Source organism: Phodopus roborovskii, unplaced genomic scaffold, assembly GCF_943737965.1.
Source record: "Phodopus roborovskii unplaced genomic scaffold, PHOROB, whole genome shotgun sequence".
Taxonomy (NCBI): domain Eukaryota; kingdom Metazoa; phylum Chordata; class Mammalia; order Rodentia; family Cricetidae; genus Phodopus; species Phodopus roborovskii.
This window is the reverse complement of record NW_026126645.1, coordinates 4,347,899-4,369,831: the sequence shown is the minus strand read 5'-3', so window position 1 is coordinate 4,369,831 and position 21,933 is coordinate 4,347,899. Positions and strand designations below refer to the sequence as shown.

At 50.0% G+C, this 21,933-nt stretch overlaps 1 protein-coding gene across 1 annotated transcript; it reads right to left on the bottom strand.

The window, feature by feature from the left end:
• Positions 1 to 18,789: 18,789 nt before the first annotated feature.
• Camk2n1 (calcium/calmodulin dependent protein kinase II inhibitor 1) lies at positions 18,790 to 21,933 on the bottom strand. Its single transcript, XM_051173660.1, has 2 exons — positions 21,511 to 21,933; positions 18,790 to 20,120 (listed from the first exon to the last, which is right to left on the bottom strand). The coding sequence occupies exons 1-2, from the start codon at positions 21,674 to 21,676 to the stop codon at positions 20,050 to 20,052; spliced, it is 237 nt and encodes a 78-aa protein (XP_051029617.1). The 5' UTR covers positions 21,677 to 21,933; the 3' UTR covers positions 18,790 to 20,049.

Sequence of the window (21,933 nt, the reverse complement as noted above, 5' to 3'; positions counted from 1 at the left end):
AAAAATCACTCCCCGCCCTGCCCCCTTCCCCCAGACTGCTTCTTGCTCTTATTATTGCCTCTCTCCGTCTCTCCTTGTGGCAGGACTTTTGAGGCACCCATTTGGCCCATCTTAAAGACACAGGTTGTGGGAGGTGCCAAGCTGTCAGAAGGCCCCCAGCTGGGAACAGCTGGGGGTGAGGGGTCAGCGCAGTCAGCCTGTGTACTGGAGAAATTGCAGGCAATGAGTTCTCCCAGCACTGAGATGGAGGCCACTGGAGAAGGGACAGCCTTTCTCAGAAGCAGATATCAAAGGGGTTTAAGATTCAAGCTGTCTCTCTTTGTTGGTTTTGAAACAGGCTAGCCTAGAACTCACAACATACCTAAGCATGACTCTGTACTCCTGACCCCCGTACCCTCATTGCCCCCTAACTGTTGAAATTACAGGCATGCATCACTGTGCCTGGGTTATGCAGTGTTGGGAATTGAAGCCAGAGTTTCGCACATGCTAGAGGAGCACTCTACCAACCCTGCTACATTCCTAGCCCCTCCCCCAAGCTGAGAGGTCCTTGATTCCTCTCTTCATAGATCTACCTTGATCTGAGTCAACTTTGAAGTTCCTCCCAGATCCGGGCACTCTGTTTCTACCCAGTAGCTCTACCCAGTAGCATAAATGAGCTTCAGAAAGCGTACAGCATGCCATGCAGCTGTCCTACATGGAACCCTCCCCAGTGCAGCCAGAACTGAACTGGCCTGGGAGATGCTGTGGCTCTCACTGTCCATTCAGATTCCCTTTCTTTCTGTCTTCCCCTGACTCCAAACCCCAGCCGCCTGGTTCCTTCCTGTCCCCAAAACATGCCAACTTTCTTCTCAAGGCTTTGTTGCAAAAGCCACTTCCAAAAGGGACTTTCCCCACACACCACTGTTGTAAAGTAACACCCACCTGTCAGTCACCACAGGCCATGTGACCCCCCACCTGTCACCACAGGCCATGTGACCCCATGCCCAACTCTGGGCTGGAATTGCCCATCAACAGTAGGATGGATCAGAGAGTGCAGTGAACCACAATCCCTATGTCCCCTTCCCTGGGTGGGGCTGGGGCTGCACAGGATAGAGGGAGAGAGGGTGCAGCAAGATGCATTAGGGAGAGATTAAGGAGGGGAGTGAGGCAGCAACAGCTCTGTGTTTGCAAGTAGGGCCCTTGTTACTGCTCTGCTGGCCCACCTTGGTGGCGACGAGCAAATGTCCCCAACCCCACAGTGATCTTTCCCTTCCATTTCCCCAGCCCTGGGTGAGTCCTTGGAGCTCTGTGGTGCCAGCCTCTCCAGCATGTCACCCTGGGCATTGAGACTGGAGGTCATGTGAGACACAAGGGGTTCCCATTTGTCCTTAGTGAGTGTTCGTCAGCTTGACTCAGACCTAGAAATGCCTGGGAAGAAGGAACCTGTCTGGAGGAATTGCCTCCATCAGACTGGCCTGTGCCCAGGTGTGTGGAGCTTTCTGTTGATTGCTGATTGGTGTGGAAGGGCCCAGCCCACTGTGGGCGGCTCTATCCCTAGGCAAGTGGGCCTGTGGTCTTTGCTTCAGTTCCATCCTCCAGGCTCCTCCCTTAATTTCCTGCCTTGACTTCCCTGATGATAGACTGTGACAGATGATAGATGTGAGCCAAACAACACCTCCACCCTTATCCCCCCCCCCCACACACACACACACGAAGTTGCTTTTGGTCAGTGTTTATCACAGCAACAGGGAAGTAAAATAGAGCACCATTTCCCTTCCCCTACCACACCCAGCTTTCCCTCCTTGCTGAACTGCAGCTACCCCACATGACCCGAGACAGGGAGGCAGCAGCCTGCACAGCTACCCACCAGTCCCACATGTGAGTCAGCCCCTAGAAAAGCCCCGACCCTGCCTCCACCTCAGCCCTGGGCAGAGCTGCGCCTTTCTAGCTAGTGCACACTCATGGTACTCCCGATAGCAGAGGTCCCAGTTGCCTCTTAGCATCTGGTACACAGTTGGGTACTCAATAGTTAGGAAGGGCTGGCGAGTACTATTAGCTGGCGCTCTGGTGACTGAGGAGCCACTGAGGAAGGAAAACATCAATCTCATATAGACTGTGTCCTTGCCTAATAGGTACACTGCCCCGAGGAGATCCACTCCTACTTCAAACTGCATCCTTCCCAAAGCAGGCCCCCAAGCTGGTCCTAGCTCATGAGCATCCCTCCCTCTTATTGGCCATCTCCTCCAAAGATGGCTCCTGTCCCCCTACTCCTTCTTCTAACCATTCCCTAGGATCTGGTTTCTGCCTTGTGGTCACAGAGTTGGCTATGACCAAGGTCAGTGATACTCAACCAGCTGAAGGCCCCTTTCCCTCCTCTCTAGTGTGGGCCTCTTCTGACTTCCAGTCTTCTGAGTTTTGAGTTTTGCTTTTTACAGCACTTGAGATGGAACCCAGAGCCTAGATTGTGCCAAGCAAGTGCTCGGCTCCACCACTGAGTCACGTGCCCAGCCCCAAGTCTTTCCTTTGCTTTTCCCCAGGTTTCTCCTTCCAGTCTTACCCTATACAGCAACCCCCCCCCCACACACACCATTATCTGATCCATTGCCTACAAAATCATAACTTCAGAAAGAACTCCAATTTCTGCAGCTCTCCAGATTCCCCACTCCAGCATCCCAAGAAGGTTGTGACATGTTGACATCCTGGGACACAGATTCATCAAGTGGGGATGCCCTATTGTAAACTGACACCCTGGCCACCAAGTTCTGTTCCTTGCCCTGTTCCTGTTGCTGATCTAAGTTTATTGAGGCTTCAGGAAGACCTGTGGGTGGGAAAGGCCTAGAGCCTGGGTCACCAGTAACACCTATTACACATAGGACTTAGCCACGGGGGGAACCAAAGGCCTAGTGAGTGGGTTTATGTGTGAATTAGTGCATGGGAGGTAAGAAAGGACCATATTTTTTTTCTGCATATCCCAAGTTGAAGGAAGCAGGTTGGGGTATTTGCTGGAAGGCCAAAGCATTCCTGTAGGCTGGGAACATGATGACCTCATAAGTACATGGCTGAATTCCTTGGGGGAGGAAGGGGTATTCAGCGGTGGTGATAGAGACCCAAGAGACATCAGTGTAGATGAAATCTTAGAACACTTCCCTGTAAGATCCTCAATAATTAGACTCGGGGGATGGCAACAGAATGCCAATCAATCTTAGGCTGCTCTGTGGTAGAATGCTATGCCCCTAGATACCTGTCATAGCCCAGGGCCGCAGTGGGAAATCCCAGCTCACTACAAATGTTGTGGGCCTCCTCAGCCACCTGGGTCTCTGCCTCTGTAGAAGAGGACATCTGGTGTCCAGCACTTAGTGTTCCTGGTGTGACTCAGATATGCACCTGTTGCCTGGTAGTTTCAGGTAACCCCTCTGCCGCCCTACATGAAGGCACCCCCATCTCTACCCAGCTGATGAGGACAGTAGCTCAGAAACTGCTAATGGCTGGACCAAGAAGAACGTGGAGCCAGCGAGAGCTTTGCTGAGGTCTGAACCAGGCCTGTCTGACTGGAACCTGACTCCATCCTCTCCCTTTCCACGCCCCTTGCCTCCATTCCTACCCCTCCCACCCCTCCCACATCCCCAGCATGATTTTTTTTAATTGTATCTATATTTGTATATGTGTATCTTTATGCAGGTATTCTCAGGCATGTGTGGATAATTCTCAGAGACCAGAAGAGGGTGTCAGATCCCCTTGTGATGGAGTTACATGTGGTTGGTTGTAAGCTACCCAGTGCAGATTCTGGGAACCAAACTTGGGTCCTCTAGAAGAGGAGCAAGAGCTTCTAACCACTGAACCACCCCTCCAACCTCACAAGATGCTTTGCACAGAAAGCTCATTTCAGATGGGTGTGTAACACCTCCTCTCCATGTCCATAGTGTCCAGAATTTGCCCTGTGAGTCCAGGGTCTGATCACCTGATTGCCTCTCAAACCAGAGGTGATTTGAAAATCAGACAATCAGACCCTAGAGGCTGCTTACCAACCAGCAGCTTACTGTATGACAGTGGATGGATGGACGCAAAGATGGATAGATATATGGACAAACGCATGACTGTAACCAAGTATACATGGAAGTGGATAGATTCATGGATGGATACATGGATGGGTCAGTGGGTGGATGCATCCCCGTCTGCAAGAAAATGGATGCATACATGAATGCATGGGTGGATAGATAAAAGGGTGAATGAAAAATTAGGAAAAATTAGGAAAGGCATAGTGGCACAACTCTGTAATCCTAGCTAACTCAAGAGTTGGGGCTACTATTAAGCACAGGAGTTCAAGGCCAGCCTGGGCTAAAAGTCAATAGCTAGTTTACAAACAAACAAACAAAAGAGATAAAAACCACTAAAGGTGGGAGAGAAACCATGGTTAGACCTTAACAATAGCCACCAATGTGGTCGTTTCAAATAATATCTCAAGAGAGATGGGGAAAAGCTATGACAAAGTCTAATGCAGACCCCTTACACAGAGGCTACCAAAAGCCTCAGAACACACAGACACCTCAGGGAAAAAAAAAAGATATGAAAGGGGCGGGGCTAGAGAGATGACTTAAGAGTTAACGAGTACTTGCTGCTCTTCCAGAGGACTGGAGTTCAATTCCCAGCATTCAATTCCCAGCCCACAACTGCCTGCAACTCTAGCTCCAGGCCATCTCAGGTACCTGTTCCAGGCATTCCAGGGTACCTGCTCTTGTGGGCACATGCCCAAATGCAGATACACACATATACATAATTTTAAAAGAATAAATTATTTTAAAAATCAATCTGAAAGGATCAAATGGCATTAACTCCTTGGAGGTAAGGACAACCCGCCAACATCCCTGACCTTACCTCCATGCAGACCACCACCTGGTACAGACTCACATGCACTGACTGTGAGTGACTAAATTCCAATTGGATTTGATGAGGAGTTGTTGCATGCCTACTATGTGCTCAGCACAGTCATTTGCTGAGCAGCTGGCCAGCTGGCAGGCTGCCATCCTGACAAGCCAACTGACGAAGTCAGAATCGCTTTTACAGCAGTTGGTGTTTCCTTCTCTGTCGATGCCCTTGTCTCCCTGGATCCTGGGAGTGTGATGTTGACAGGAGTGGTCAGAATGATTTACTTTCATTTCTGTTATGGCCCGCCTGGGGAGCTGTCATTGTCATCAGTGGTGACAGTTTATGGCTGTGGGTATTTAAACAGCTTGGCTATTTGTTTCAATAGGCATCATATAAAATTATTAAAGTAGCAGATGAAAGATGGAAGGTACAGCCTGGACTGTTTAAAGAAACATTACCTGTGGGCTGTCATTCGCAGAAAGAAATATATTGAGAGGGTGTGTCTCCAGGGTGTCTAAATGGCATTGGTGGTATATCCCCTTAAGTCCAAACAAAAGGTATCCCTGAGTCTTCGTTCCAGGTATTATTGTTTGGGGGCAAATAAAATTTATCCTCCCTAATAATAAAGGCAATACACCCTATACTGCAAAACAGCTGGGGTTATACAGAGAAACCCTGACTCGGGGGAGGGGGGGAAAGGGTTATTATCTAGAGAGGGCTATGATGTACCTCAGCACAGAGAACTTGTCCAGAGTGTGTGAGACCCTGGGTTCCACCATAGCACTGCAAACATAAAAAATAAGATATTTAGAAGTGGGGGAGATCAAACTGGCTATTATGGTGCACACATGTAATCCAGCATTCAGGAGGTAGAGGCGAGAGGATTAAAAATCCCAGGCAAGGGCCAGTGAGATGGCTCAGAGGGTGCTGGTGCTTGCCCCTAACCACCCAAGTTAAATTCCCAGAATTCACATGGTGAAGGGAGAGAAATGATTCCTGAGTGTGGATGGATGGATGGATGGATGGATGAAAGCTATGGAAACATTTGCTCAGTCTCAACTATGAGATGTTTTTAGATGAGTTCATCACAATAAAGTGAATTTATTAAAATAAATAAATGAAAAAAAGTTGCAGGCCAGCCTGGGCAACAAAGAGACTTCCAAGATGTCCTGGACTATGAAAGTGTCTCAAAGCCAGGCACAACTTTAATCCCAGTACTTGAGAGGCAGAGGCAAGGTGGATTTCTATGAGTTTGAGGCCAGTCTAGTCTACATAGAGAGTTCCAAGACAGCCAAGGCTACATAGAGAGAGAGGCCCTATCTCAAAAAGAAGAAGAAAAGAAGGAGGAGGAGGAGGAGGGAAGGAAAAAAGAAAGAAACTGTCTCCAAAAATAAAAGCATACATTGGCCCATAGCCCAGAGAAAATAAGATTGACGACAGTCTTCCATCTTTTTATTTCTTCCTATACATATCTGATATACAGAAGGTGACAGAAGTCACTTATAAGAACTGAATCTTAATATGTGGTACAAATTGTTTCACACATCCTGACAAATAGTAACCTGTCTCATCTCCTCAACAGTGCCCTTGAACAGTGCTTTTATGTCTGTATTCTTTACATGAAGGAACCTAGATGTGGAGAGGCTAGGCCGTCCAAGCTCACAGCGGGCAAGCAGCAGAACTATGACGAAAGCCACCCCAGTCACTGTCTGTCCCATCACAGATGTGATCTATATTTTCCTTGTTACCCTGTACAAATGACCTATGTAGTTTGTCAACAGGTTTTTATTTTCATTAATTCTATTTTTTCACTGGAGGTGGAACCTAGACCCCCACCACCACCACCACATACACACACATACTTAGCTACTGTTCTTGAATTAATTTACAACCTCAGCTCTTGAAATGTCATTTTTGAGGCAGGGTCACATGTAGCCCAGGCTGTCCTCGAACTCATGAAATAACTGAGGTTGGCTTTGAACTCCTGACCTTCCACCCCAGCCTCCCTAGTGCTGAGATTATAGGAGTCCAACTACATCTGGCTCTGAAGTATTATTGATTGTTGTCAATAATTCCAAGTAGATGAACTAGTTTGCTTGGTCATTCACCCCCTTGTTCTGGGGTTTTCCCTAGGTTTGGGGATTCTGTGCCCTGCACGGCACAGTGACTAAACAGTACTCACAGAAGAAAGCTGCTGGCTCCTAAGGTCTGTGCCCCTGAGAACACACCCACCCTGGGCATCACCAGGCAAAGCTGGCCGCAGCTCCTCACTGAGCCCCTGAAAGCAACAACTCCTGGCCTCCTCTCCACTCCCATCCCCCATGAAACAGCCAGCCTGGAATCAGAGCTCTGCAGAGACTCCCACTTGGAACTAAATATATTACAAGCATATCCCCACCTACCTTCAGGGAGCCGATGTGGGCGGTCAGCCTGTGCTGCAGGGGGCAGGTACCTGACCCCACCACCACACCTGCCTACCTCAAACCATGTTTCTTCTGCAAGCATCGGATGACAGCCATCTAAGAGGCTTTGGAAGCTGGAAAACTGCATATGCATGAGGTTGTTATTGTTAAGACATGAACTCAACAGGATTCCCTGGGGAACAGCTATGTGCCTGACATTTGTGCAAAGCCCTGAGGAAAGGAAGGCAAGCCCAGAGAGAGTCCAGCAACTGCCCCAAAGGGAAACATGGGCTGACAGAGGATGGCCGACCAGCAGTGATGCCAACCAAGGGTGGGGGAGGAAAGCAATGGGCTTCAGGAGCCTAAGAAAGAGACCCCACTCGTGTGGAGGGTATTCCTGGAAGGCTTTCTGGAGATCAAGCTGTCTCAGTGGACACCTGCCCTTGATCTTAGCCAAACCATTCAATTGATCCCTAGAGGCCAAATAGGATTTAGCTGAATAGTAAGGGCGGAGCTGAGACATAAGTAGGACATTCTAAAAAGAACAGTGGAGCCTGGTTATTGTGGACTCAATGAGAAGTGGAGGGAGATGAAGAAGACAGTTGTGTGACGCTATTCCTGGGAGACAAGAATGAATGTCTACTTACCCTGGCTAGGGAACCAAAGACAGACCACAGTAAGGCTCCAACCAGCTTTTCTGGGGTTACAGAAGTGGGTACAGGAGAGGAATTACTCACAAGAGCAGAAATGATTCAGGCAGCTACATCATCAAAGACCCACCCCAGCATGAATAACAGATAGCTCCCAAAAGCTAGAACCCTGAAGATCAGTGCTTGACTCATGGTTTGACAGGTTGGAGAATATCTCCTCCAGGCAACTCAGTTTGTCTGAGAGTGTCTCTCATCTATCTGTCATTCTATATATAGGACTGGGGGATAGAGGGATTAGCACGTGTGATCAGTTTCAGGGACTTCCTGGGGCTTCTCAGTTGTTTACTTCCTGCAGTTCTTTTCTTCTTAATTAACCATTTTCTTTTTCTTTTCTTTTTTTTTTAAAGATTTTTCTTTAACTATATATGTGTGTGTGAGAGTGTATGTTTGTGCAGGTGCCCTCAGAAGCCAGAGGCACAGGATCCATCAGAGTTGGAGTTACAAGAGGTTGGTGACCCATGCCATGTGAGTGCTCAGAATCCAATTTAAGCAATCTTCTGGGAAGAGCACTATGTGCTCTTACTAGGACAATATCTCTCCAGCCTGACTTCTGAGTCTTAATGAGCTTGAGTCTTAACAAGTCTCCCTGCAGGATGGAAAATTCTACCTTGCAGGAAATTACTACACACCCTTCCCCCTTGTCCCATTAACATTGGGGGAGGCCTGGGAAAAGCACCACATACTCCCTCTCCAGGCATTGCCACTCTGTGACCTAAGGTAGCCCTATGCCGTGGAACAGTATGCTAGACATCAGGGCTTTGGTTCATGGGACAGCCAACCAGTCTTGGTAGGATCCTCCTGACCCAAGCTTCTGCTATCCTCTAACATCCCATGTAATGGTAGGTGTTGTCAACCTGACAGAACCTAGAATCACCTGAAAGATGGACCTCTTGGGCACACCCAGGAGGGTATCTTGATTGTTCATCCAGGTTGAAGACCTGTCCACTGTGGGCGGCATCATTCCCTAGCTGGCACCCTAGACTGTACAGGATGGAGAAGAGGCAGAACAGCAACACACATTCATCTCTCTCTGCCTCCTGCCTATGGATTGACCAGCTGCTGCTTCAAGCTCCTGATCAGCTTGACTTCCCTTCCCTATCCTTGAACTATGAGCTGGAGTAAACTTTCCCCCTCATGTTGCCTTTTTCAGAGTGTTGTATCAGTGCAACAGGGAAAAAAGAAAAGAAAACCAAGACACCCCTCCCCAACACACTACTCCTGCCCCAGCAGCACCCCAAAGCCCAGACCCGAGGATGGGTCCCCAGGAAGTTCAAGTTTATTCATGGTGCAGGACATCCGCGAAAATCGTCGCTCTTCCAACAGACCTCTGAGGCTGGAGTTCACTGCTCTACTTCCCAAATAAGGACCGGAGACCTGAAAGAGTAAGGCCCAGCCAGTTCAGGTTGATGGAGACATCAAGATGAAGAACTAGCTGGTATTCAGCCTCCCTGTGGATGCCCTTAGGTACAGGACCTCTCTCAACTTTGACAGTGACACTGGGACTGCCATCTTTCCCTGCTGCTAGGGCTGTGGGACTTGCTGAGATGTCCACACCCAAAGAACATAGCATAGAAACTGCTTGGAATCTGGGGTAAATCTGGAATTTCTCCGAATTCACCACAGAAGAGGATGGCACCAGCCACACTGCACTGACTGGGCTCCCTGCCTAGGCTACAAGAAGCTGTGGGATCCCAGGGAGAGCTACCTGTCACCCTCTGCACATCTCAGAAATGTCCCTCGGGCTGTCAGTCCTGCTGTCAGTGATAGAAGCACAGCCAGGTTGTAGTGGTCCAAGGAAACTGTCCAGGGCACTCCAAAGTTTTCAGTAAGAAAGGGTAAGCAGAGCTGGAGAGATGGCCGAGGTTCAATTCCCAGCACCCACATGGCAGCTCGCAACTGTGTGTAACTCAAGTTCCAGTGTATCTGACACCCTCGCACAGACAAAACACCAAAGCACATGAACATAATAAAGAAATTAACTTTTTTAAAAGTAATAAGAAATAAAGGGAAAGCAAGGGGTAAGGTTCTGCTGTGTTACTCCACACAAGATCCTCTACCTCTCTGTGCTTCCATTTCTTCACAGAGACAGGAGATCTGCGGGCTCTAAAAATCCATACCTTTGTGCTCATTTCCTCCTCCACAAATGCTGACTTAGACACTGTTCTATAGACAGCAGTGATACAATGTGCACACCCTCAAGAACCTTCCTTCCAGCAGTGCCTGGCTCCCTGTGTGTTGTGTGAGGTTTACATCATTGACTCACTTTGAGGATCCATAAGTGAGTATGCACAGCTTAGCTCCAGGACTGGCACTCCCTACACACCCACCTTTAAAGGTGTTCCTTCCTTGGAATAAGAATTGGATAAGGAAACAGAGGGAAAGCATTTGGTATTGGGATTGTAACTGCACGTGGTAAGGTGGCCTACTATAGCTGCCTGTGTCTGAGCAGAAGTGGCCAAGGCACCAAAAATTCCATTGTAAAGTCTCCTAAGTGGCATTCCTTGCTCAGCACATGATGGGGATCAGCCTCTTGCTTCTGAGCACTGTCCCTGTGCTGAGATGTCTCCCAGTATCCCTGGCATCTACCTTCTAGGTAGTAATAACATTCCCTCTTCCTACCCATGGTGGAACATGCCAAGTCCCCTGGAAGCCCAAGTTAGCCCCCACTGAAAGCTGCTGCTCCACTGCTCTTGAGGATCTGGAGGGTGTAGCTTTGGTAGAGCATGTACCTAACATACATAAAATCCTGGGTTCGACCCCAACACATGTAAAATGGATGTGGGTCTGCATTGCCTGTAATGTTAGCACTTGGGAAGTAAGGGTGGAAGGAGCAGGAGCTCAAGGTCACCCTGGGTTATACTAGGACAAGGTCATCCTGGGATACAGGAGACCCTGTAGACAACACACCAACAGACAATGAACTAACCCTTGAGCTTGTATTCCAGAGTCTCTATGATCCACCATCATCCCCTCCAGGATCCCTGTGATCCACCCTCATCCTCTTTCCTCCAAACCACTTCCCAAAGGACCTTCCCTGGCTCAGGGAAGCCCAGAACTTGCCAACCTTTATCCTCTGCTCCTGAACACTCCTACCAAGCCAAGAGCTCCTGTCCCACCTCTGCCCCTTTTAAATGTTTTTTATTTTGTATTATATGAGACAAAGGGATTGGCATACATGTGAATAGAGGACAGTTTTGGTTCTGCCTTCCCACCCTCTCATCGGACTTGCACAGTGAGTACTTTTACCCACTGAGCCCCAAGCCTTACCTGTGCCCTTCTGCTATGTTAGAGCACCATGTGCAACCAGCCCTTATGGTAGAAGGCACTCACTCCATCTGAACTGTAACTGCGGCAAGGGTCTGTCCTGCTTTGCTTCCTATCTCAAACAGTCCCCCAAAACCTGCTACCAACAGCAATTTGAGGGCAGGAGGTGATCCTGAATCACTGGTGTCAATGGGGTATTCCTATAGAGGACAGCTGTGACGAATGTAACTCTTTCACAGTGACATTTGTTACATTGTGACATCCAAATGTAACTCAGATGCTCACACAGATAGAGGAGCCACAGGTGAAGGAGGCTTGCCATCAAAAGTGGATAGAGGTGAAAAGTCAACTCCAGCTGTTTCCACTTCTGGCTCCCTCCAGAGGAGTTCCCCAACCCCCCAGTGTCTCAGTCTGGGAAAGGGAGATAATCTATAGTGTCCCCACAGGGTAGGAGTGCTAGGAGAAATGAGCAAAGCACTTGCAGAGTGCTCAGAAATGAAAAGACTCCTAATGGTGACATTGTGCTGGATTACAATGCAAAGGCCACACCCCCGCATTACCGTGAGGGATCTGAGCAGTCCTGGAAGCATCCAGAACAGGAATTACCATCCCAAAGCCATAGAAGAAGATGCTAAAGTTCTTTGGGAGCCAAGTGGTATAGTCAGTGCCCCTGGCTCTCAACACCCACTAAATGAAGGAGAGAGGGAAAGCTACTTCCCCTGGCTCCCCTTGGGGCCTAGTCTGGGCGACTTCTTGGACAGTGAGAAAGAAGGCTGCTGGAACCAGAAAGTAGAGACACTGCGGGGGCAGGGAGGGCAGCGAGGGAGGAGGGAGGAGGGCCGGCAGGGAGGCCTCCGAGGAGGCTGCCAGACTCGGTAAATAATTCACACAGAAGAACTGAAGACAGCCGTAGTGTGTGGGGGACTGGGCCAGGTCGCAAAGGCTCAGACGTCTGGAGGGGACTTGTGGTCCCTCCTGTCTGCGAGCCAAGAATTCTTGTGGCCTAGGCTGCCAGGAAAGCACCGTCCCAGGTGCCACTCCCCACACTGAGGGAGGGAGCTCCCCGGAACTGCCCTGGCGGGGCAACCTGCCTGCCTGGCCCGCATCTCCGCCCAGTCGTCTCCATGGCAACTGGCTGGCCCGGTCCAGGGTTCACCGCCAAGCAGATCCTTGGCCGTCCCCTCCCCCAACTCTCCACTGTAAGTCTCCTTCCCCGCCCCCCCCCCCACCGCGCCCGAGGATGGGCATCTTACAGTCTGCCCCTGAGCTCCAGGAGCCTCCAGCTGAAAAAAAAAACAAAAACAAACAAACAAACAAACAAACAAACAAAAACAGCAAAAAACAGCTGTGAAAACCTCTCCTTACACCGGGGCTGACCAGGCATCAGGGACCAAGCAGAGCTGGATTTCAGTCCCAGCTAGACCACTATGCAACCGTGGGAAAGTAAGCAGGTGCGGTTGCTGCTCTGTGCCTCGTTGTCCCTAATCCGTAGAATGGGGGTGAGGACAGCAATTACCTAGGAGAGCTGCTGTAAAGATTCAGATAATTAAATGGTGAGAGAGCAGAGCAACCATTGGTCTGCAGCCAAAGATGAGGAAAAATATTTTTTTTGCCACATTGAGTCCCAGAGAGACAAAATACACTTGCCAGGGATGATGGTCACACAGCCAGCCCGGGCTACTGGCCCAAAGGAAGGGAATCGCGAACCCTTTGTGAAGCTCTGGGATGGGTGCTGACAGCGAGCTGCAGGAACTCCCCTAGAGGTGACCTACACTTCCCCGGTCCCCCCCCCCCCCAGCTCCGTCCTCTTGAAATTCAGTCACTGAAAGGTCACAGCCCAGACATTGTGGTTTCTGAACCGGAAAAGGCCTCCCTCTAGCAAGCCGAGTCTCCCCAGTGCCAAGCACAAGCCCCACCCACTCTCTGCCTGCCAGAAAAATTGTTGAATGAATATGGACTTAATTAATGAATTCACTAAGTTCATCTTCTCCATAAAACACCCTCCCGGGGTAAACTCCCAAAACCCTGACCACCCAGCTTCCTGCCGTTTCCCTGGCCATTTCCTACCCTCACTGCCCTCCCTCATCACACCCCTCCCATCAACCATTCCCTTAGGATTTCCCAGGGCATACTTCCGGGTCCTCCCCAATACAGCCTGTCCTCCCAATGACTTCCTCCCCACTTGGTGACCCTTTGTCCCCAAGGCAGCTGTCTCTAGGTCAAGGCCCTGAGGGTGTGCATTTCCCCCTAGATAAGGGCAAACCCTCCAGTGTTAGGGGTGTCACCCTGAGAGCCAAACCTGTGGAACAGGGAGTAGTTGAGGGGAAAGGTAGGAAAGCCCCCACTTCTGTCTGTGACTCTTGGTCCTTCTGGGGTGGGGCCTGAGTCTTTGGACATAAGATATTTGTTCCCAGGCCACCCAGCAGGGTTTAGCGCAGCTGCCAGGCTTCCTGGGTTACCAGCATTGCCTGGGATGTATTTTTGCATATGGTTTGGGAGAATCTCTGCTACTGAATAAGGACCACATGGTTTCTTCCCCCTTCTCCTTCCCTCCAATAGGCAGATTGTGAAACCAGAGCAGCTGCCTGAGTTTCCAAGAAAAAGACTAGATGCTGCATAGTTTCTAACCAGGATGACAGTTCCTCCACAGGAAGTTGCTTCTATTAATTTGTTTAAAAAAAAAAATCTCTTTTTTTGCACGGCTCCATCTATCGGTCATCTGGCTGCACTGTGGAGTTTTGCAGATCCTGGGTTTTTCATCCTACAGTGTGCCTGGAACTTAGGATTGCTCTGAACTTTTGCCTCTGTTGGATATGGAACTTACTGGACAGCGGCTCACTTGATGGCCTGTGCAGAAGATCTCTAGATGTGGAGGTACTTCTCTCCAGAAAGCATGGACTTCGCAGGGTGATTGCCCTCCAAAAGATGCAGTGTGCAAAAAAAGGAAAAAGGGGAGTCCTGCAACCAGGAATCTTGCTTGACTCCGTTATCTCAGCCCAGATGACCCTGAACTACAGCAGTGTCATCTGTTACCTGAGGTTCTGATATGGAGAATTCGATTGGTTGCTTCCTCCTAAAACACATCACTCAAACCACTGGGGAAAATATCAGACAGACTCACTTGAGGGGGTTGAGGAGGTAGCTCGGTTGCAAGAGTGGCTGCCTAGCAGGTGCAAAGCCCCAGACTCCATCCCCAGACCTCAAACACTGGGAACTGTGGTGTGTGCCTGTAATCCCAGCCCTTAGGAGGCAGAGACAGGAGGGTTAGAAATTCAAAACCATCAGCTACTACATACTATGTTCAAGGCCAGCCTTGTGCTACAAAGAAAACATGTCTTAAAACAAAACACTGGAAGAAGGTAGTTTACTTGGAGGCCAGCCTACAAAATGGGTCTCTGGCGATCCATCAGCAGTCAAATCTAAGAAACTAACACAATCAAGAGCAGCCCAAGGAGGCATGATGACTAACTGTAATGTGTCCTCTAGTGTGGAATGCAGGAAGACAAAGGGCATTATATAAAAACTAATAAAATCGGAATAAGCTGTGGGGTTTAGTTAGTAACCATGATCCCATGTTGGCTCCTTAGTCGGGCAAAATTTGCCAGAATGGCACCAGATGGTAAAGATAGAAGAAATTGGGTCAGGGTTATAAATGTCAACTCAACATTGTCCCCTCAACTTGTCATCAGTATCATCATCATCATTCTTTACTACTACTACTACTATTATTATTTCTCTACTGGAGGCTAGGAGTACTTACATGCCACAGCATACATATGAAGGTCAGGAGACAACTTTGGAGAATTGCTTTTTTCCTTCTACCATGTAGGTCTTGGGGATCGGACTCACGCTATCAGGCTCTGCGGCAAACGCAGATGAGCCATCTTGCCCACCATCTGCAGATCATCTTGAACTAGTCTAGAGTTCCGAGGATATTTTATTTTAAAGTGGGTCACATGTTTGAGTGCCAGGCTATACCCAAGACCCAGCTGTTTTTTGGTTCCCATTGTTGCCAACACTAAGGAAGCAGGTTGCTGATGCTCCTGTCTTAGGGTTACAATTGCTGCAATGAAATGCCAAGACCAAACCTGGGAAGGCAAGAAGGGCTTTTTGATTTACATATCCAGAGTCATAGCCCACTGAGGGAAGCTGAGAAAGGAACTCAAGCAGGGCAGGAACCTGGAGGCAGGTGCTGATGCAGAGGCCATGGAGGAGAGCTGCTTACTGGTTTGCTCCTTTTGGCCTGCTCAGCCTGCTTTCCTATAGAACCCTGGTCTACTAGCCCAAAGGTGGCACCACCCACAATAGCCTGGGCCCTCCCCCATCAATCACTAAGAAAATGTTCTACAGGCACGCCTACAGCTGGATCTTATAAAGGTATTTTTTCAGTTGAGGTTCCCTCCTCTCAAATGACTCTAGCTTGGGTCAAGATGACATAAAACTAGTCAGCATGGCTCCTCTGTCCCAATGTCACTTGGAGGGGGAGGTGATCATTTTTGAACCCAGGGCAAGTCCCTAGTTTGTTCCTCATTATCATTATCATGCCAGATACACATGGCAGGCACTAAGTCAATAATTACTGAATGAAGCCCAAAGTCTTGTCTAAGGGAGTGACCCAAGCAGAGAGCTAAGGTCATCCCTCTTCAGGGCAAGTCAGCACCGTGGCTCCCATCCAGAGAAGGAAGGCTTCTGGGAGGTGGGGTGCGTTGCTTCTGGAGACCCTGCCTTTGGGGAGCAAGCACACACATTTATGTAGGAACCTTGGAAAACTGAAGGAGGTCATGGAGGTCAGGCAAACTGACACCCTGATCACCATTCCCATCTCCTCAAGCAAACTCCTGCCCTTTGTACCCCAAAGGTACAGGGGTACCTTTTTGAATGCAGTCAACAAAAACTGTATGCAAAAAAATATCATAAAGTAGGACTTTTCCAGTGATTTTAGTCACCTGCTGCCTGACACATAGCAAACACTTCCCCGCTATCGAGGGCTACCACTTTCTCCGTTCCAGGCCATGTTCTGGGGAGATAGGCATTCCCATCTAAGCTTTTCTGGTACTTCTTACCACCCTGATTTTATAGAAGAACCAGAAAGCCAAAGACCTTGAGAAATGTCCAGGTCACAGCTAGGATAAAGGTTGCAAATCCAAGCCATCTAAGTCCCGAAACTACTTGTTACATAAAGCCAGTGTCCCTCCCTCTATGCCAGAACCTTCTTCCCAGAAGGCCTTGAACATCTAGAAACTGCTGCCTGCTTTGCAGTTCCTGGGCTCATTCCTTCATCTGTGGCAGACATCGGGAATCTTCAGGGTTCTCTGTTTTAAAACTTAATTTGCCCGTTCTTCCTCTGAAGGTATCTCTGATCCTCCTGCAGCGTGTCAGCCTGGACAGGCGGCAGGAGCAGAAGCCAGGGAGATGGACGCTTATTGAAAACACTCAATTAGCCAAGTTTAAAGGATGCAGCCCTGGATGCTCCAGGTCCATGCTCAGATGTTTAAAGTCACCCTCCCCCACCTCCATCTTTTAATAGCCTTTTTCCATATTTATTGCTGCCCTCTCCAGATACTTCAGACGTATCCAGCACTTGCTATAATTTGATATCTGCCCAGTCCCCAAAGTGCCTTCTCAACACATGCTCACCCAAAGCCACAGTACATTTAAGAGGTTTATTTTCCTTGTTACTGAATGGAGGCCTCAGGAAAGGCAGACTCATTCCAGCCTGAGGACCTTCCTTTACTGCCCAGTGGCCTCCGGCAGGAACGTTTTAATACATCACTTATTAAAATGGACCTTTGGCCTTGGCTCAGGGCACCCAGCAGCTCCAGGCACTAACTGACCACATCTACATGCTGGCCCCCTCTGACCCCTGATGTAGTCTGTTGTGCAGGATGGTGGAGACAGGCAGGGCGTCAGAGCAACACACCAACACAAGGACCTTTAAAGGCTGAAGGACAATAGCTGAAGCAGGGAACAGAGCCAAAGTCTGCCTGCATCCTTGTCCTGGTTGGTGGGCTCTATGTTCCAATCCTGCCTTTGCAGCTAACAAACCACTTGGCAGGAGTTGTCCTTTCTGAGACCTGCTTCCTACTGTGCAATCAGGGTAACAACAGCACCCATTGCCTGTTCTGTGGGGCTGTTGTGAGTCTGGCATTCAGGAAAAAAGCCCACATAATGCAGGTGGGTTTTTTTTTTTTTTTTTTTTTTTTTTTTTTTTGTGGCTGGAAAGTGAATATGTCTGGGTGTCTAGGGTTGTTGAGAAAAAGGATGAGAAAGTATCCAATGACAGCAGTGCTGTGATGAGGTACTGACAGAAACCACGCCTCCCCCTATAGAACAATCTCTTCACCTAGCCTCTGAACAAAAGTGGGCCCTGCCCCTAATTCCCTCCCCAGCACCCCTTGGCCTTCTAGGTGGGAAAGAGAATATGCAGCATTGCTTGGCTCTATGGAGCCCATAGACCTGCAATTCCAAAAGGGAGTGCCTGGGGTCAAGAGGGAAGACAGCCAGACTCAAGAAGAGGACCATGTGCCTGGGAAAATGAAGTTGGCATCCTCAAGCATCCGCAGGCTGGGCACTGCCAGTTCCAGCTCTCCCGTCAGTCCCAGTAATGACCACAGGATGAAGAACCCTGGGCTGGAACCCGCTGAGGCAATAGGACCTAGCAAAGGAGATGAGGCACTCACCCTCCCCTCCCAGGCCCCCCTAGAGCCCCTCTTGTGTAACCCCTCCTGTGAGGACTTTTACCTGATGGCTGAGTCATACACAAGCTCCTGTCACTGTGAGCTGTGTTGTGACTCCTTGGCTGACAGCTTTACAACAAACATATTAAAAGCTCCAGGCAGTGGGGCTTCTACATGCAAAACAGCCTGGGGTACCTCCTCCCAGGTCCTCTCCCCCATTCCCCAGAACCCTGACCAATCACTGCTTCCAGCTTAATAAGAGATGGAGCTACACCCCCCACCCCCACCCCCCGCCTTGTACAACAAGCTTTTCCAATGGGTGATTGGAGGCAGGGCAGCAGGTGCCTCCTTCTGACCTCCTGGCTACGCATCCCCAGAGAACAGACTCATCCTCAGGCACGTACCAGTGAGCTCTAGAAGTTCCAGTGTATCCCCCCAGCCCAGCCCCTAATGACGCTCAGTGGATGTTCCCAGTGGCCCCACAAGGAAGATTTCCATGTAAGTGTTGCCTTGTAAGTGTTGCTAACCTCCTACTTGAACCCATGAGGCAGAAGCTGGGTTATCAGCTCTTTTCAGAGTAGGAAACTGAGGCTAACAGAAGTTCCAGTTCAGAGAGCAGGGAAATCAGAGCTGTGAACTGAATCCAAGTCCAGCCTCCTAGCATCACTCTTAACAGGACAGACAGCCTCTCACCCCAACAGGATGGTCAGGACCTCAGCCAAAACTCAAAGCCCACTAAATTTATTCTCCGGAAATAGTTTGGTCCATCCAGCCCACTGACAGATCACATACACACACACACACACACACACACACACACACACACACACACACCACAATCTCCTCATTCCTGTCAGACGGACAGCAAGTACCCAAGAAACAAGGCCAAGGAAAGAGAGGACACACAGGAAGAGTTCTTTATTGTACACTGGAGAAATAGCCCTGTGTGCTGGTTCAAGGTGCAACATCCACAACCTGGGACTAAGAAGAAACTGGGGGCGGGGACCCCTTCAGGTCCAAAGTTGCAAACAAACCAAAAATCAAGAAATAAAATGGTAAAAGATTCCTCACGCAGGAGGCATTTTTTTTTTCTTTTTTTGCAAATACCATGCAAAACAGGCAGCTGGCGAGCCTTAAGACAACCCCTATAAATAACAGGAAAGACACTCCGAGCATTCCTGTGCAAGGACTCAGAGCACAGGGAAAGAAAGAAACCAAAATGCCTTTTGGCATTTCAAGATATTTGGCACTCTTGTGATTACATTTGTTTTTGTTTGTTTGTTTGTTTACAGTTCATTAAAGAGAATAAAGTGACACACTATTGGTGAAGGAAAGAGAGGGTTCACACAACAGACTGGGAGGGGGTTAGAAAAAGCTCAAGCATTTTTTTCTTTGTTTTTCTTCTTTTTTTGTTTTATGTTTCTGACATAAAAAAAAAGAACTTTACAGCAACAATAAAACACAAGCTGAGTGGTTCATCTGTTTAAAATAAAACAAGGACTCTCCCTAAGCATCATCCCTTAGAAAAGTTACCTTCTGCTCTTATACTCATTTCCGATAACTTCAAAAGATGACTGAAGTAAAACAGAGATCGTTTTCCCCAATTTACTTTTGTACATCCAAGAATAAACAACGTTAAAAAAAATAAAACTGGACAGCATGTCACATCCAAGTGCACAGGATCATTTTTGCAAGATTAAATAATGTAAACATTGGGAAAAGCCAAATCAGCAGAGACCGCAAGCACCTTCAAGTACTTGGTGCTGCTTCAGGAAGTGGTTCAAACTCCAGATCTATAATTGCACAATATTTACCATATATAAAAAGAAACAGGTATTAATTTTGACAAATAGCTGCAACTGAGACTTTTTTTCTTTATATGTGTGTATATAGTGATTTTTTAAATGTGTTTTTTTTTAACTTATATTTTTGTAGAGGAGCCCAGCGCCTTCTCCTCCTCCTCCTCCTCCTCCTCCTCCTCACACCTCATCTGTCTCCCGGCCTGACATGAGACACAGGTTGTTGATTTCATCGTAGGTAGCAAGCTAATAATAAATTTCAAAGTGCTTTCTCCTCCTCATGCTTTTTTTCAATAACTGTTATGGCCCGCCACTCTTCTTTTTTCTTTCCCTCAACTCATTGTCTTTGGGGCAGTTAGACACCAGGAGGTGCCTTGTCGGTCATATTTTTCAGCACGTCATCAATCCTATCATCTTCAATAACAACTGCAAAAAAAGGGGAGGGGAGAGAAATGTGAGAGAGCTTGGGCCTAGCCAGGGGTCTCAGACATTTGGTGTATGCCTACTAGGTGGGTGCAGAGGAGGGCGAGGAAGGAAGGTTGGCTGCTCCTTGCAGGGAGAGCAGCTCCATCATCCTCAGCTCCTATTCAGGAGCCCTGCCTAGCTCTGAACTGCCCCAACGTCTAACCCACCCGCTTTCTACCTGGATTCTAAGAAAAAGCGAGAAAGAGGGAGCCATCCCTGCAGGCAGGCTGCAGAGCGCACTCTGGCCCTGTCCTTTCCCAGCCCGGTGCATCTATTTACAAAGTATCCGTGGCTGGACGAGAAAGGAGAGGAAGGGAAACAGCTCTTCAGGTCACCGGTGCCGATGGACCAGTCTGGGTTCAGAGAAGTCGGGAGCCAGGAAGGAAGGCTGGGATCGTTTCCCACGCCGATCCACCGCTGGAGAGAGTTCAGGCCTGGCATGTGCGGGTGTCTCCCTCCAGCTCGCCTTCTCTGCGCCCAGGGCCGGTGGCCTCCGCCCCTCCGCTCTCTGTGCCACCGCAGAGGGCAGAACCTCCCTTCGCTGCGGCCTGGGGCTCTGCCTCCGGCCGGCCGTCTCTTTCACCTCTCTCGCCATCTCCACTTAGCCTTTCTCAGTCCCTCTAAGTCCACGGGATGACCCTGTCCAGGACTCTGGGTCTCTACGCCCGGGTCTCTAGGTCGGTCGCCCTCATTGTTGCAGCTGCCTCAGAGTCCTCCCTTAGACTTGAGTCCCCGGCTTGTCGTCGCTCCCGCTACAGCTCCCTAGCTGGAGCTTTGTCTCCGGCTCTCAGACCACCTCGGTCCCCCGGTTATCTTCTCCCTTCACCTCGGCACCCCAGTCTCTTCGGGCAGTACCCTGCGTCTGGGGTTTTCTGGGGCTTCTCCAGCTCCAATCACCCAAGCTAAACCAACCTTCCCTCTCCCCTCTGACAAGTAGCAGTGAAAAGCCCGTGCAGTCTGACCGGCCCCTCGCCTTCCCCCCCCCAGACCCCTCCCCCGCAGACCCCTAAGGATCCCCGGGACCCCCTCCCCCAAGGTGGCAGAGCAGAGCGAATGCAGCTGCGACTCCACTGCGCAAAAGGGGGAGGGGGTGTGAAATCTAAAAGCAAACTTTGGTGCGGTTGAGGACGCGAGTATAACCCTTGGGCCTCGGCTACTAGAGGCCACCACGCCCCCGGGTGACCCCGCGGCTGGCCGGGGCAGAAGCGGACGCTCGCCCAAGGCCGGACCCGCCTTCCGCCGCAGGAGGGATCCCTAGATCCTGCAGGAGGTCCCCCGCGGTCGGGGGACCCCTGCGCCCCCGCCAGGCCGCCACACCAGCACTGCAGGGGGTAAGGGGCGGAGAACTCACCGCGCTTGCTCCGGCCGATCTGGCCCAGTTTGGGCGGCCGCTTGCTCTGCCCGGCGCCGAAGAAGTTGTTGGTGTCCTGCAGGCGACACGAGAAGATCTGGCCCACGTCGCCGCCGTCGCCGTAGGGGCTCAGCTTCTCGTCGCCGTAGGGCAGCACCTCCGACATGGTCGCGTCCGGGGGCTCCGAGGCGGCACCTCCTCCGCCCGCGTCCCCGCCCGCGGAGGACAGGGTCAGCGGCGCTGGGGCCGGGGATGGCCGGCCGGGGACGGCCCTCGGGGCTGCCGCGGCGCTGGGGCCGGCGAGAGGCCGGGGGGACACCGCTTGGGGCAGGAGCGCGCAGCCCGCGCGAGCGACCCAGCGAGCGCCCGCAGCTGAGCTGCGCTGCGCTCGGGCTCCGCGCGCGAGTGGCTGCTGCTCCGGCG

What these genes read in the sequence shown, in the direction of transcription:
- Camk2n1 (XM_051173660.1), bottom strand. Translation starts at nt 21,676, where the DNA reads ATGTCGGAGGTGCTGCCCTACGGCGACGAGAAGCTGAGCCCCTACGGC. An exon ending in GATCGGCCGGAGCAAGCGCG is followed by an intron (nt 20,121 to 21,510) that starts GTGAGTTCTCCG and finishes CTTTTTTTGCAG; the next exon opens with TTGTTATTGAAGATGATAGG.